This window comes from Ceratosolen solmsi, unplaced genomic scaffold, assembly GCF_000503995.2.
Source record: "Ceratosolen solmsi marchali unplaced genomic scaffold, CerSol_1.0 scaffold63, whole genome shotgun sequence".
Taxonomy (NCBI): Eukaryota; Metazoa; Arthropoda; class Insecta; order Hymenoptera; family Agaonidae; genus Ceratosolen; species Ceratosolen solmsi.
Genome location: NW_011948437.1, coordinates 1 through 15,073, shown reverse-complemented (window position 1 = coordinate 15,073; position 15,073 = coordinate 1). Strand labels below are relative to the sequence as shown.

Here is a 15,073-nt window from a genome sequence, read left to right as displayed (position 1 = left end):
ACACACACACATATATATATATATATATATATATACATATTGCTCTTAATAATTATTTAAAGTAAAGGTAATAATTATATGTATATATGTATACTGTTAGCGTTGCAATCATTATTATAATTTTTTTTCTTTTTTCATAATAAAAGCTTAAAAACCATATATATATATATATATATATATAGTTATTATTAAACATTTATCAATTACAGTGATTGCATTGGTTTTCTATTATCAAGATATTTTTAAGAGTTAATGTTTATTATTACTCAACTTACCTAAAAATATTCAAACTATTCTATTGTGCGAGAAAATGGCTTATTGAATTAAAAATATATATTATGAAACAGTAAGTTTTTTATAAAAATAGTCCGATTATTAGAAAAATTATAAAACTAATTTTTATGTTTTATGTTTTTGTATGTTTTATGTTTTTTTCGGAAAACATAATATTTAACATAATTCTTTTTTTTTTTTTTTTTTTAATTAATTTATTCTTATATTTCTGGATTTTTTTTTTAATTAATTCAGTCGGTATTTATACACTGTACTTTCAATTTTCTTAAGCATAGAAAATAAGTGATAGATTAAACTATCTTTTCAAACTAAATACATAAGAATAGAAAGATTTGGCTAATTAATGAAGTGGTAAAATTAAGTAATAAAATTTTTTATAAAATTATTATAGTTTAAATATTTTTAAATTTATATAACATGCACATGAGAATAAAAATTTATTATAATTTATTTATAATAAAAGCATATTGAAATTCATATTAATTCAAATAATAAAATATAATGTATTTCGAATCATAAAAATATTTATTAAAGTACACTTATTTAATGCCAGATATTATTCATAAAACACATTAGTTGATAATATAGAAAATGAGAGAAAATTTTATTAAGTATCATTTAATTATATGCATCTCACAAATTGAACAAATAAATTTATATTTTCATAAATAATGCGAATAAATGCGATTAAATAACATTAATAGACAAGTATGTAATTATTATTAATGATGTAGTACCATCTCGCATGTATTCTGAATTAATTTTTTTAAATTGTTAATGGTTGATTTCATGCTTGTTTTGTTAAATTGTGGTCAATTATTTTAAACTAAACTCAAATACATCATTGAAGATTAAATAATTGGAGATTGAAATAATTAAAATTTTATAAAATTTCAAATTTAATAAATTATTTCCAACCATTTATATGCAATGCATATTTACTATTTATAGTCAATACTCATATAGAAATTTTTTTTGTTAACGTGCAGCATCTATCCGCACCTTAGGTATTTTGATCGTACATAATAGTATTAATTGTCAATGCTTCATAAGAACATTTTGAAAGAATTCATGATGATATAAGAAGATTAATAGCTGAGTATGATATTTTTAATATCTATAAAAGTATAAGTCTATTAATGTTAAGTTAAAATACATAAAATTTAAATTAAAACTCAAATTACTTTCATGAAACTCGTCAAAGATAATTGAATTAATGAACCGCATGAAAAAACTATTGGCGATGTCGAGCGAATCATCATAATTGTTATTTCTTTCATACTTTGAACATGCATGGCAGTCCAATTTATTTCAGAAATACATAAATTAAAATCCAGACTCTGAAAAATAAATTTATTCATATTTTATTTATATACTTAAATCCTCTGCAATTATGTATATAAATTTTATTTAAAGTAAGATTGAACCTTCGTTGAAACTTCATTGGCATACCAATTATAAATGAAAATTTCAACCAACATAGCTATTACATAACTAATGAAACGAAGAGTTTCTAATATGGATGACTTGATTAGTAAATAACCAGTCACGCACAATATCGAAAAACTTGTTGTAAACTGCGTGAGAATTATTGGGAACAAAACTTCATTTAGTTTTTCAGCATATCTAAGGTAATAATTAAAACGTTTCGATCAATATTCAATTCTAAGAGTCTTTTCGGTTTATTCTTTAACACTAAAACTTGGTGAATCGACAAAAACCTTTTTTTCATAAATGTTTCGAATGTATTACATATATATATATATATATATATATATATATATACATTTAGTAAAATACTTAACTATTAGACATTATGATTATTAACTAATTTAACGCTACTGAAATTAATTAATTTGATTATTATTTTCCGAGTTTTTATTAACAGCGACAATCTAAATAGATATGAATTTTTACTTTTGAATAAAATATTCAATTAATTATGATAATTTTCAAATAAATAAACCATGTAGATATTTTTCAAACCTTAATCATATAATTACAAGTTGTAAGAATATTTATAATATAGAATATCATTAATAATAAAAGACATTTATTTTTGTAAACCATTATGAATCAATTTTTTTCAATAGGTATTTGAAGTTAAACTGAGATTGTTAGGTAATATAATTTTTTTATGTGTTTCTTTTTTTTTTTTTTCTTTCTTTCTTTCTCTTAAGTATAAAAATAAGTTTAAGATATGATTATATTTAAAATATTTTAGAATAAAATTAATAATAGTTTTATCTCTTACGCGTAAATCATAATGTGATGTTGAACACATCGAGATATGAATTTTTTTTCCATTATTCGTATCTCATTCATTGGGATATTAGCTTTGATAGCTTCTGAAGTTTTCACAGAAAGATCTTGTAATCTATAAATTACGAAATCTAATTGTACGGATGTGTAGTATATTAAATCCTTCATTAGAAGATCAACGGTGAAATGGTAACAAGCAACCATTAATATTGACATGCTCTGATGTATATAGGCAAATAAGTAATTCTTGCTAATTTTTATATCAAAAGGAACCCATGCTTTCATTGGTAAATCCAGTTCATATTTTGCAGCTATCAGGGGCCATGCCGATATGGATACTGCAGTTATACTACCAACTACCATGCAAAATAATTCCAAATTTCTAGATTATGCAATATATTCATATATTAACAAAATTAATATCGACGCGTAATATATTAAAATACAATTATTTCTACTACATTTTGTATAATAAAGGGTTACACCACTGTAGTAGGCCGAATAAAAGGTTTAAAATTAATAATTTAATTTTATACTGCAAAAAAAAAATATTTTTATTTAATTCTGTATATGCATTATATATAGATATACGTACATTACACATATATAGATACATATACAGATATATAAACACATTAACAATCTAAATAACTTAATTTTTAAGATTTTCTTCGATGATGCTGACAAATTCAATTTTAAGCAAAAGTTTTGTTTAAAATGTGAAACTGAATAATTTAATCTATCTGTAATTATCAACTTAAAAGGAAATAAAAAAATTTGTATAGAACATTGTTAAAATATTGTTTTGAACATAAATATCTGATAACTTCATGATATATTTTAATTACAACGATTATTGAGTTTTTTCTTCTTTTTTTTTTTAAATTAAATTGATTTAAAAAAAAATTGATTATTTTATAAAAAATATGTCAATTTGCAAAAAATATTCTGTCTCAATTCTTAATCCTATTTGGAGCATATTATTGACATTTGACATCAATTTATTAGAAAATGCCGTGAGAGAGATGCGCAGAACAATACTATTTCGATTAATTCTGAAAAGAGGTTTCCTAATTCTATAAAGAGTAAATGTAAAATTAAATTTTTTACCTTTAAATTTTAGAATTGTATTGGCACACTCTTAGGTTGATATCTTACTCGTCTTTCTTTTTTCAAGTTTATAGAGTATGTGACTGTGATATAGTAAGGTATTTAAAAACTAGATAGCTGATGTACCTTACATATGATTTCTCAGGTTTGCTACAATTTTTATAATATAATAATAGTATTAACATCATTGTCATATCCAGTCACATTGATTTTATAAATTTAGACTACTGCATATATCAGTTATGTCACATAGTTTTTTTTTAATTAATAATAAAGTGAAATATAAGTTCCTATTAAGGAATAGGCCATATAAGTCATATTCGTATCATAATTTATAAAAAATATTATTTAAGAAATTGTAGGCATATAATACAAAATTATTAAATCGATAAAAAAATTCATAATTTAAATTGTGTATATTTAATTTTCAATTTTTTTTTCTTTTTTTTTTTATAGTATTTTTAGTATTTCGCTCTTTTTTCTTTTTTTTTTTTTTATAGAATAGTATGAGGATCGATGAACAATAATTTCTGTTAATTATTTCGATTATTTATCGGTGTATTTGTCGGTAACGAAAAGTTATCATATACTGTCATCTTGATATTTTCATATCCATAATATAATACAGAACAGAATTACATTCGGCCACGCTGTTTTTAAAGTTTCACTCAAAAACTTTATTTGCATGTAAAACAAATTAATGCTAATTTACAAGATAATAAACCAATATTCGAGGAAAAATATAGTTTCTCGTACTTCTACAGTGATATAATTCTTTAAATGACTTTATGGACCATATAAGAATTTTGATTAATATAAGAATTAATTATTTACATTCAAGAATTTAAATATAATAAATAACTTTCATTTGCAAAGAATTTCAAATTAAAACAAGATATAGTATTGCGTAAGAATAAAAAATTGGCTTATTTAAGCAACGAATCATTAAAATATATTAACGGTCTAATATATTATAAAATATAATTATATTTGTATTATTTTCACTTATAATTTCTTCACTTTAGTTATAATAATTGTGAGTGCTCTAATTTTATTATTAACGAAAATCAAAGTAAATAAATAATAAAAATTATCTTGAATTCAAAAGACCTCGATAGTTTATTATAATGAGAACACAGATTCTTCTCTCGATTAGATTGCGGCTTGAAGTCATTCATTATTAGTATTTCACATAAGTGTATTATGAGCGTTCTATGCCGAAGAAAATTAATTGCCTTGATGACGGCACATACGATTGTGATCATCATAAACGAAGTTTCAGTAAAATCATAGATATTCTTTACGTAATACAGCAAAAAGATACATTGCGTTATTAGAACCAAGATAATTTGAGTAAACGAGATGTACGTATAAACTGTGTATAATTTTTTTGCCAAAGTTGATTTACAATGTCTTGGGAACCAAAGTCCTGTAGCCGTTCCTACCAAGAATGCGATTGAATCAGCTTTCATATTTGCTTTTTTATAATATAATACTTTGTATGTGATTTATTTTTGTCTGTTAATTTTTTTAAAAAATCACTCAATCGTTATTAACTTTTTTTTTTCTCTTTATTAATGAAAAATGATAAAAGATTTTAATGACTTTTTTACGAATATATTTTCAAAATAAATTATTATATGTTGAAAATAATTAAAATTTATTGCTTTCTATTCTTGCAGTTCTATACGATTGAAGCATATAAAGCAAGTGGCAGAAGTTTTCCTCATTTTTTTTTATTTTTCAACCCCTTCCTACATTTACGTAAGCGATGAATTACGCTTATTATAAAATTATGCATTATGCATGGAGCTTTATATTCTATTACGTATGTGATTGAACACGCATGTGCCTGCGCGGTACGTAAAATATTATAAGTAGAATCATTTCGTACCGAATGCTCGTTGCTTTTAAAATAATTGTGATCGCTAGATTGTCAGTAAAATCCGAGTACTTAGAAATTTTCGCATAACATTTAAATTGTAAAAACATGTTGCAATATTGAAACAAATAAAAAATATTAAGAATTATTTAAACAATTTCTACAAAAACAATTTCTTAATTTTTATAGGGAGTTAATTTTCATTTCAACATAATACTTATGAAATTTCGAGCTACCACTCCTACTTCCATTCTATTCTTAAATAAAATTTCACATTGTCTTTTAATAATATTAATAATAACGCATAATCTTTTAAACTTACATTTTATTTCTTATTGCGTATGTTATATTTATGTTACAATATTCTATTTGACTTGGACGTGATTATTTTTATTTAACAATTATATTAATCGATATTATGTGATACAGCAATATTTAATTAACAATAATTTTCGTAGATCATATATATATATATATATATATATATAAATCTATTATATTTACTTAATAATTATATAAATATGTATTATAAAATATATAAGAGAAATGCGAAATACTGATTGTATTAAAAATATAATTGAATGTTAAGAAATTAATTATATATGCGCGTTATCAAAGCCCTCAAAATAATTTTGAAGTTCACGCTGAATCTCTGAGTACATTGAAGGCTGTATAAGAAACCTTTAGAATCTGAATAATTCATAATTCATATATGATTTGAAAATGAAAAATAATCTTATCAAATATTTAAATAAATTAAAAAAAAAAAATAAAAAAATACCAACCTTGCTGAAAGTATCTAAGGTAAATGTTATGCAACATCCACAGGATATGACGATTGGTTTTGTTGAACGAATTGATATTAACAAAAGGCTTTTGACAGATTCTATATGAAACAAAGTCCAATTGCATTTAAATATGGATCTTCCTAATTCTTGGCTCTAAAACAGTAAATATTTTTAATACATTGATTTTTAAGCATGGAATACCAAATGTTGGATTGAAATATTGTCACACATTGAATTAGATACGAATTTATACAACCACAATCTATTGTACAATTAATTGTTGCACCAAAAAAACAAATTGAATTAATTTTGTGTATGTGCACTTACTTTGAGCGTCAATTCGTTTCCGAACCAGCAAAATAAATATAATTGTGTCATCATAGTACATAGATACAGCAGTTTCATATAAAAGTCAGGATTGGTGGTTGAAGTATCGGCACTCAGTTGATAAATACTCACCGAAAGGGCTACGGAGCTAACTACGAATTGTGAGCATATTGATAAACTAAATATCCTTATAAATTTATCAGCAAATCTATTAATTAAATGCAATTTGTCAATTAATTGATAAATCAATTTTTTAATTAATCGTTTTATGATTTTTCCCTATAACTGTTATTCTCATATATATTAAAAAAAAAAAAAAAAAAAAAATCAACTAATCCATCTATTTTTAATGAAATGATTTTTATTATCGTTTATAGTAAAACATTAATATCCTTTAAGCAAAGTTATTCGTTAGAAATATGTATACATTATAGAATCTGGAGAAAAAAAAATCGATTTTTCAAAAATAACTTTCTTTTATAATATGTTATGTTGAAATTATTTATCCACGATTACTCATTCGTTCTATTAATAATCAAAAATATAAATATATACATTGTGTAAATAATTTTAAATTTTAATTTTTTTGATAATTTATGTACACCACTTTTAACTTGAATATTAACTATTATTGTTATATGAATAAATATAATATTGATTTGTTTTGTTTGTATCTAGAAAAATAATCAATATTCTTCTAGATATAAAAAATCGATTTTATTTATCTCGAAAGTGCCTGTAATGCCGTAAGATTATACTAACTCGTATATGAAAATATGATTGTGAATAATTTGCTTTAGAAGTCGCGCCTCTTGATTTACACTTGTTGAAGTAACGGGATGCTCCGTGCTATAATGTTTCATATTTTTTTCTAAATGAACGAGCCGGTTATCGAGTAAATCGATTAGACAACCAGTGATTAACATAAACCCATAGATAATAACGTCCATGACAACCGACAGATTGGCTATAGATATTGCACAGACGGAATTCATAATATAAGTTAACCAGTATATTATTGGTGACGTCGTATAATTGTAGGGCAGCCAGACTTGAGCAGGCAAGGTATATTGCCTCTTATCATCAAAAATTGGGGCAATTAGTCCGAAGAACAATGTTGATTCGCCTAGGACAAGATCAATCAATCCGACCATCCTGCATATTATCATATTATATATAAGTATTCAATAATTCAATATGTATATTATTTTAAATGAAAGTGTTACTCATTTATCTATTTTTTGATTTCTTAGTAATTAGACAAGTGTTTTAGCTGAGAAGTCTTTTTAAAAGTATCTTGCAAATGATAATCACTCGAGATAAAGCGACGAATACAATAGGTAAGAGAGAATCTAATATTCTCATTACATTGATATTTTTCCCAATAAGTTTGAACCAATATTTACGATATGAGAGAATCATTTATCATTATTATAAAGCTATTGAGACCGATTTTGATTGAAATTCTCGTTCGAATAATCTATTATTTATAATAACATTTATATAATAACAAATATTCCATGGCTACAGTATATAATATAAAGAATAACTTAGAGTTGGTCTATTTGTTGCCTCAATGTGCCCGATTTCTCTCATCGCCTATAATTACCGAGAGTTGCTTGATTATCTCGAATAGGGCGGTTGTACGTAGAGACAAATTTTTCTGTACGTAAAAGCTTTTCTAAATCCTTCTATTTCCTTGTTGTTGTTTTTTCTATTAAAAATAGAGCTGCCGTTGTTCATTCATATCATCATTCGCGGCAGTACGAGGCAGGTATGTCATTATGCATTGAGGCCGAATATCCATGTTCAAAAACAATTATTGATTGTTGGTTATAAAAATTATATTATATATTATATAACTTATAAATTTTCAAATGATTATACACGCGAGAATAATATTTCTATGCGCGCCGCACCTTTTAAGGTCATATGAGCGACGATTACGTGCATTAAAGTATAAAAATCATCACTGAGTGATTATTAAATTTTAATGCGATTTCAATAATGTAACGAAATGATAAAGACAATTATTTATACAAGACATTATAGATATATTTTGTAAATTACGTTGATTCCATCATATCATAACAATACGATTATTTATTATGCTTAATCGTTGAAATATATAATGGTGTTCTTTTTTATTATATAAACTTAATTTTTTTTTTTTTTTTTTTTTTTTTTCTAATAAAATTATGACTATTAATGTACAATAAAGACATCTACATATTTAATGAAATGAAAGGCAATAATTATGAATTCATTTTTTTTTCTTTTCTTCAAGGATTATTGTATTTTACTTTTAGAATTACTTGTCATAATTACTAATCATAAAAGCGTATCATTTCAAAATTTTATTTAAAAAAGATTTTAAATTGATGGAACGTAACTGGAAGAACTAGCAGAATATACATAAATTATTAAAAAGCTAAGTAGATTGCATATAGCCGTAATGCTTTACTTGAGAAACATATTAAGATACTTAAGAATTAAAAAACTTTCCAATTGATGAGAATACGCCTGGAAATAGATTAATTTGAGAGCATTTTCGTAACATTGAGGAGACAATAATTACAAATTAATAGTAAAATTAGAGAATTTATCATTATCTTAAATGTATAATAATAATTGTCATAAAAGTGATGTAAACCTGTCTTACATAGATGGCACATTGTTACATCGTTACGAAGCAATTTTTTTTCATTTTTATTTAGGAAAGATTTTATAAAATTACGTAATAGTTTTTCGTTTTTCAGCTTCTAATACTTTCTATCGTACTTTCATAATAAATTGTTATCTTATTTTTAAATCAATCATACTGACAATTAGTAAGAATTAAGAATTATGCCGTTCAAGTTTACAAATTTAAAATGCCTCTCCTCCACTCATATTATTGACAATAAAAATTGATTAAACAAAGATACAACCAGTATGTCAATATTTCGACACCTGCGTACTGTTACATTAAGAAGTATAATCAAAAGTTGACCTGATGATGTTATTACAGGAATTATATATATCTAATTCCTGTATATTATGTGGTTTAGCCCAGTCCAGGGTTAACAATTTCATGAGGTCGATTATTTCTTCACGGTGTAGAAGGAAATTAGCACCTTTACAACAAACGTTGATGGTAGTCAATAAAATAAACAATGTTTCCGTCATTTCATCCAAGTTTTTTACATCAAATAAAATTCGTGTTATTTGGCCAAAAGCTAACCAATATGGCAGTAGAATGAGAAAAACGCAAATAAAATTATGTAGTTTTCCGCACCATTTATATGTCCAAAATATTGGTATCCAAAAGCCAAAGCACGTTAATATATTGAAATACATTTTCAAAACTTTCATCTTGTCCTTTATATATTTCTTCACTCTCTTGTTAGTATTAATTAATTATGAATAGGACAAAATTTTGTTATAGTCAAAGATTTTTAAAAGCATTACGAGAATAATTATTCTTTAGGCCACAATTAATTCATTCGAAAACATTTCGTTCGATAGGATGGAAAAACATACCATAACATTCTTTCATAATGTCATTTATATATTTATTCTTATTGTCATACGAGTTTGAGAATCAACAGCCAAATACTGAGTGATGAGAAAATTTCCGAACAAGATTGTGAGTCTCAATCGATTGATATTTTACTTTGATATGCCTAATTTATTTATTCTTCGGGAAGAAATATTTTTAGCGTAGGGCAGCTACATTTATATATGCAAATAACCAGCTATAGCCTGGTGTGAGCAAATTATGTCTAACTCCTCGATAAAAATACATTCATTTTTGTAGGCATTTTTTTTAGATTTAATATTATTTTAACTTTTAAAATTCTACAAACATATCATCACATAATTATACGTTAAAAGTTCCTTTAATTATCCGTATTGATAGTAAAGTTAGATGTATAATATTTAACATCATTTCAAGCTTTAGATTTCATCTTTATTCAGGTATATTATTTATAGATATTTTATCTGTTTCGTTTTTTTCATGCAAAATTTGTAAATATTTATAAAAAATTTGAGATAGTTTTTATTATTTTTTCTGTTTTTAACCTCTAAAGAATATACTTTAATTTATTTATTAATTACAAATATATGAGAAAAATTTTCATTAAGATACAATCGTATGTGTTATTTATTAATTTTATTCTATAAATACGAGTTTCATGACACCATACAGAATTTTATAAATTGTTAGTTTATAGCCATATTTTTAATATTATTCATTTAAAATAATTGATAAATAAACAACATATATGTGTTCGATATGATGAATTGACAATTGATTATTAATAAGATACGTTGATTGATTGTAACGGTGATTATTGCATTAAGTTTACGAATTATTAACTGTTATTTTTCATTATTAAAAATATTTATATCAATTTTCATATATTTGTAGATTAATATTAACAACAAATTATTTTGATACACTTTGAATTTTAATAATAAATAGTATACTAACTTTTAGCTTTTATAAATATCTAACTTTTGTTTAATGAGCATATAGAAGCATATAATACGTATAATACTGAAATAAAAAATTGTTAATAATGCTATGAGTAATAAAATTTTACTTAATAAAAATTAATACACTTAACAATATAGATATATTTTAAGAAAATAATATTTATCATTATTGTTATATTAATTATTATTATTGTTATTGTTATTGTTATTGTTATTATTATTATTATTATTATTATTATTATTATTGTTATTATTATTATTATTGTTGTTATTATTGGTATTATTATTATTGTTTTTATTATTATTGTTATTATTAATAGTTTATTAATTATAAGTTAATTAATGTATTAAAGTGTTAATTAATTATAAGAATAATTGAAAGGGCTAAACAGTAATGATTTAAAATCACAAGTTCATGTGAATTCGAATCAATTTTAAAATTTTTTGTTTATACAAATTTAGTTAGAAATATTAATCAATTTAATTCTATTTCAATACCAGTATTTTATTTTCTTTGCCTATAAAACTGTTAAAAAACATTGTTATTGTATTTGCAGTAGAGTTATGCTTCGCGTATAATATACATATATATATATTAATTATAAAATTAACTGAAAAATTCAATATAGTTTATGAAAGCCTTTTAAAATTGTATAATATTATTAATATTGAGTTACGAAATATAAAATTCATGCTTTTGATTGCTTTATTAATATAGATAGACTATTTTAGTTAGGTTGAAGTTAAATTCGCCGTCATTTGAAAAAGGCATGTCCCCTTCATAAATTTGTAATATTTCCAATTTCATTACAGTAAAATAAATTTAATTTACTGTCATATATTTGTAAAGTCAATTTCACGGTCCTCCCTTTAAAGCCTTTACCATCAATTTCACAGTTTCAGCATTAGTGACCCCAAGACCATTGCTATTACCGATCCTAAAATCAACGTCTTTTTTTATCTTCTTGGCCGAGCCATGGAATTCTGTCGCACTTGACTTAACTTTTATACTCAGAATGTTACTTTCGTTAATCCCAGCGCCAGGCATAATAATAATTTTATAGTTCGCCTGTTCGATCAATTTTGCAATTAAGTCGACACCTTCGACGGCCGACTTGCTCTGACCCGATGTTAAAATTCTCGAAAAGCCAAGCTCGTGGATCTTGTCTAGGGCTTGCATTGGATCGTCTACGTCATCGAAAGCTCGATGAAAGGTGACTGGAAGTGGATCTGATGCCTCGATGATCTTCTTGCAAGCAGGGATATCGAGTTGTCTTGTGTTGGTGAGAGCACCGAAGACGAAGCCGTCAATGCCAATGGTCTTCAATAATTTCAAATCTTCCAGCATAGCATCTATTTCCAAAAAGAATACTTCTCGTTAGCAGAGTAAAATTATTTTCATAATCATTTTCATATATTACGTATCATTCAATTATTGTAAGGTTGTTCATGTAACGTGCTCGAACAAATTATTAATATTCTTAAATATCATTTTATTCGTATATTCCATTTTCATTAATCTTATTTCACTGCATAGATTTTATATATTATAAGTTCAATCACATTAGAAGATATTTACCGTTAGACCAAAAAATTAAGTATGCTATTAAGTTTAATGTAAATATTGTCATTTAAAGTTAATGATTGTAAGCAAAGTAAGTTAGATTACCATCCTCTATTATTAAACCAGAAAATAAAATAAATTTCTGCTAGCCGTTAATTTATGTATTTCATTAGTAGTAATAATGATTAACTTTCATGAAATGATATTATTATTATTATTATTTGGGAGGCTAGTCAATACATTGTATTGTAATTATGACTTACAGCCGGTAAAACCAAAAATTAATCCAACAAATAGAAATGATTTTTTACCCAGCTCATCCGACTCATAAACAAAATCACCTCCTCGGATTCGAATCATTGCAAAAACTGGAATTGTCGAAATTCTCTTGGCTAGTCTCGCTAGCCCGAAGCTAGGCGTTAGTCCACCTTCTGATAAGGCATTGCATAATTCGAGACGGTCGGCACCACCCTCTAGTGCATTTTGAATAGATTCAAGAGAATCTACACAGATTTCTAGCTGAAATGCATTGCCTTTATATTACCAATTATATTAATTTGCTACGTACAGTTTATTAATACGTAATAATCGACGAGTTAATGTGTAAAATTTTAATATTATAAAATTATTTTGCTATTTTTCATTTATGGATAAAATTTAATTATCTAACATTCCATAATTATATATAAATCTTACACACTATAATGTTAAATAATAAAAACGTTCGATAACAATAATAATAATAATAATAATAATAATAATAATAATAATAATAATAATAATAAAGTATTATAATAAATAGCGATCTTTTAATTACGTAAATACTATTAAAGTTATTAAACAAATACGCCATTACATAATTATATACAATAAGCAGATAGAAAATATTCGATTGATTGAATAATAAAATTATTTAATTTATTATAATAATATAGTAATATTAAAAAAATAATAAACGTATTATGTTTTATAATTATAAAAAAAGTTCTAACAATTCGTTATTCAAATTGTATTTGTTATTAAATGTCTTACAAATATTATAGCAATAAGAATTATTTATAAATTAATAATTTTATTATAAGTATTATTTATAAATACTAATATATAACAATTAATATAGTGATTTAATGTTTAATAAACGAATGTGAATAATTCTATTTTAAAAATACGCGGTAATTTTATTCTTGCATTCTTCATTATTTTCAATGAGAATTACCCTGATAATGTCTATAACCTTATCACGTACATAAGAAAGCTAATCTAATTTCATCTAAAGTGTAAGTCTAAATTAAAAACAAACTAAAAAAAATTAATTATTTTATATAAATTTACAAATATTAAAAATCTTTTTGATTACCAGAGAATAAGAATTGGCCATGGTCAGGGTTTCCACTATTAAAAAATCAGTTTTCACCGTAAAACTTTCATTTCCCGTGTTTTATAAACGTAAAGTTAAGGCGTATTTCCATGCAACAAATCGAATCATAATTCTCAATCTTTATATTGCTATTTAACTAAAGTTATAGCAATTGAATAAATATTATTGTTTTATTATATAGGTTGGAAAATGCAAATAATATGATTTATCGACAATGTTTAATCTTTTCTCCTTAAGACTCAATTTCTTATCATCTCTATCTCGGTAATGCGTGGCTTTTATTAATTAATAAATTGAACTAATGAAGAAACTCGAATGTTTAATTTTTCTTTTAAATTTGTAATATACGTAGAGATATCAATAGAATACTACGACATAAGAAGTATTAAATTTAGTATGAAATCAATTACTTAAGGATGTAATAAATTTTTTAAACAAATATTTAAAAAAAAAAAATTTTATTATTAATTGCATTGATAGTTTACGCCAATATATTTATATTTATTGTATTTGAATTTATATTAATATTTACAATGTGTTACTGTATTTACCAACAGTAAAAATAAAATATAGAAGATAAAATAGACAATCTGGAGAAAATGCGTTACAATTTATTTGAAGGATATAATGCAAATTTTTTTAGTGTAAAACGTCATCTTTCGTGAAATATCATGACACTACTGAGCTAATCAAGATAATTTTACTTTTACATCAATACAATGATTTAAATTAATAAATTCAATAAACTATTTTATTAATATGGTGAATTGCAGTGGTAGTTCATTTATTAGATTACGTATACCAAAGTTTTATATTTAATCCTTCTCCGTCTTTTCTTCTATACACATTCGTTTTACAATAATATGGATCTATCACAAAATAAAACTAATTTTTTGATTTACGAACTGCTACTGGAATCCGACTAATTCATTATATAATCACTATTGTATACTCAATGTCTGATTATGTGTACTAACGTATCTTAA

General features: G+C 24.1%; 2 protein-coding genes across 2 annotated transcripts; both read right to left on the bottom strand.

Moving 5' to 3' along the window:
- Positions 1–7,403: 7,403 nt before the first annotated feature.
- LOC105365170 (uncharacterized) lies at positions 7,404–8,112 on the bottom strand. Its single transcript, XM_011503265.1, has one exon. The coding sequence runs from the start codon at positions 7,830–7,832 to the stop codon at positions 7,416–7,418; it is 417 nt and encodes a 138-aa protein (XP_011501567.1). The 5' UTR covers positions 7,833–8,112; the 3' UTR covers positions 7,404–7,415.
- A 3,877-nt stretch (positions 8,113–11,989) lies between these two features.
- Positions 11,990–13,242, bottom strand: LOC105365261 (copper homeostasis protein cutC homolog; the record flags this gene model as incomplete). Its single annotated transcript, XM_011503376.1, has 2 exons — positions 11,990–12,498; positions 13,021–13,242. Coding segments are annotated over 2 exons (719 nt in total), but the record flags the coding sequence as incomplete, so codon positions are not given.
- Between the last annotated feature and the right edge of the window lie 1,831 nt (positions 13,243–15,073).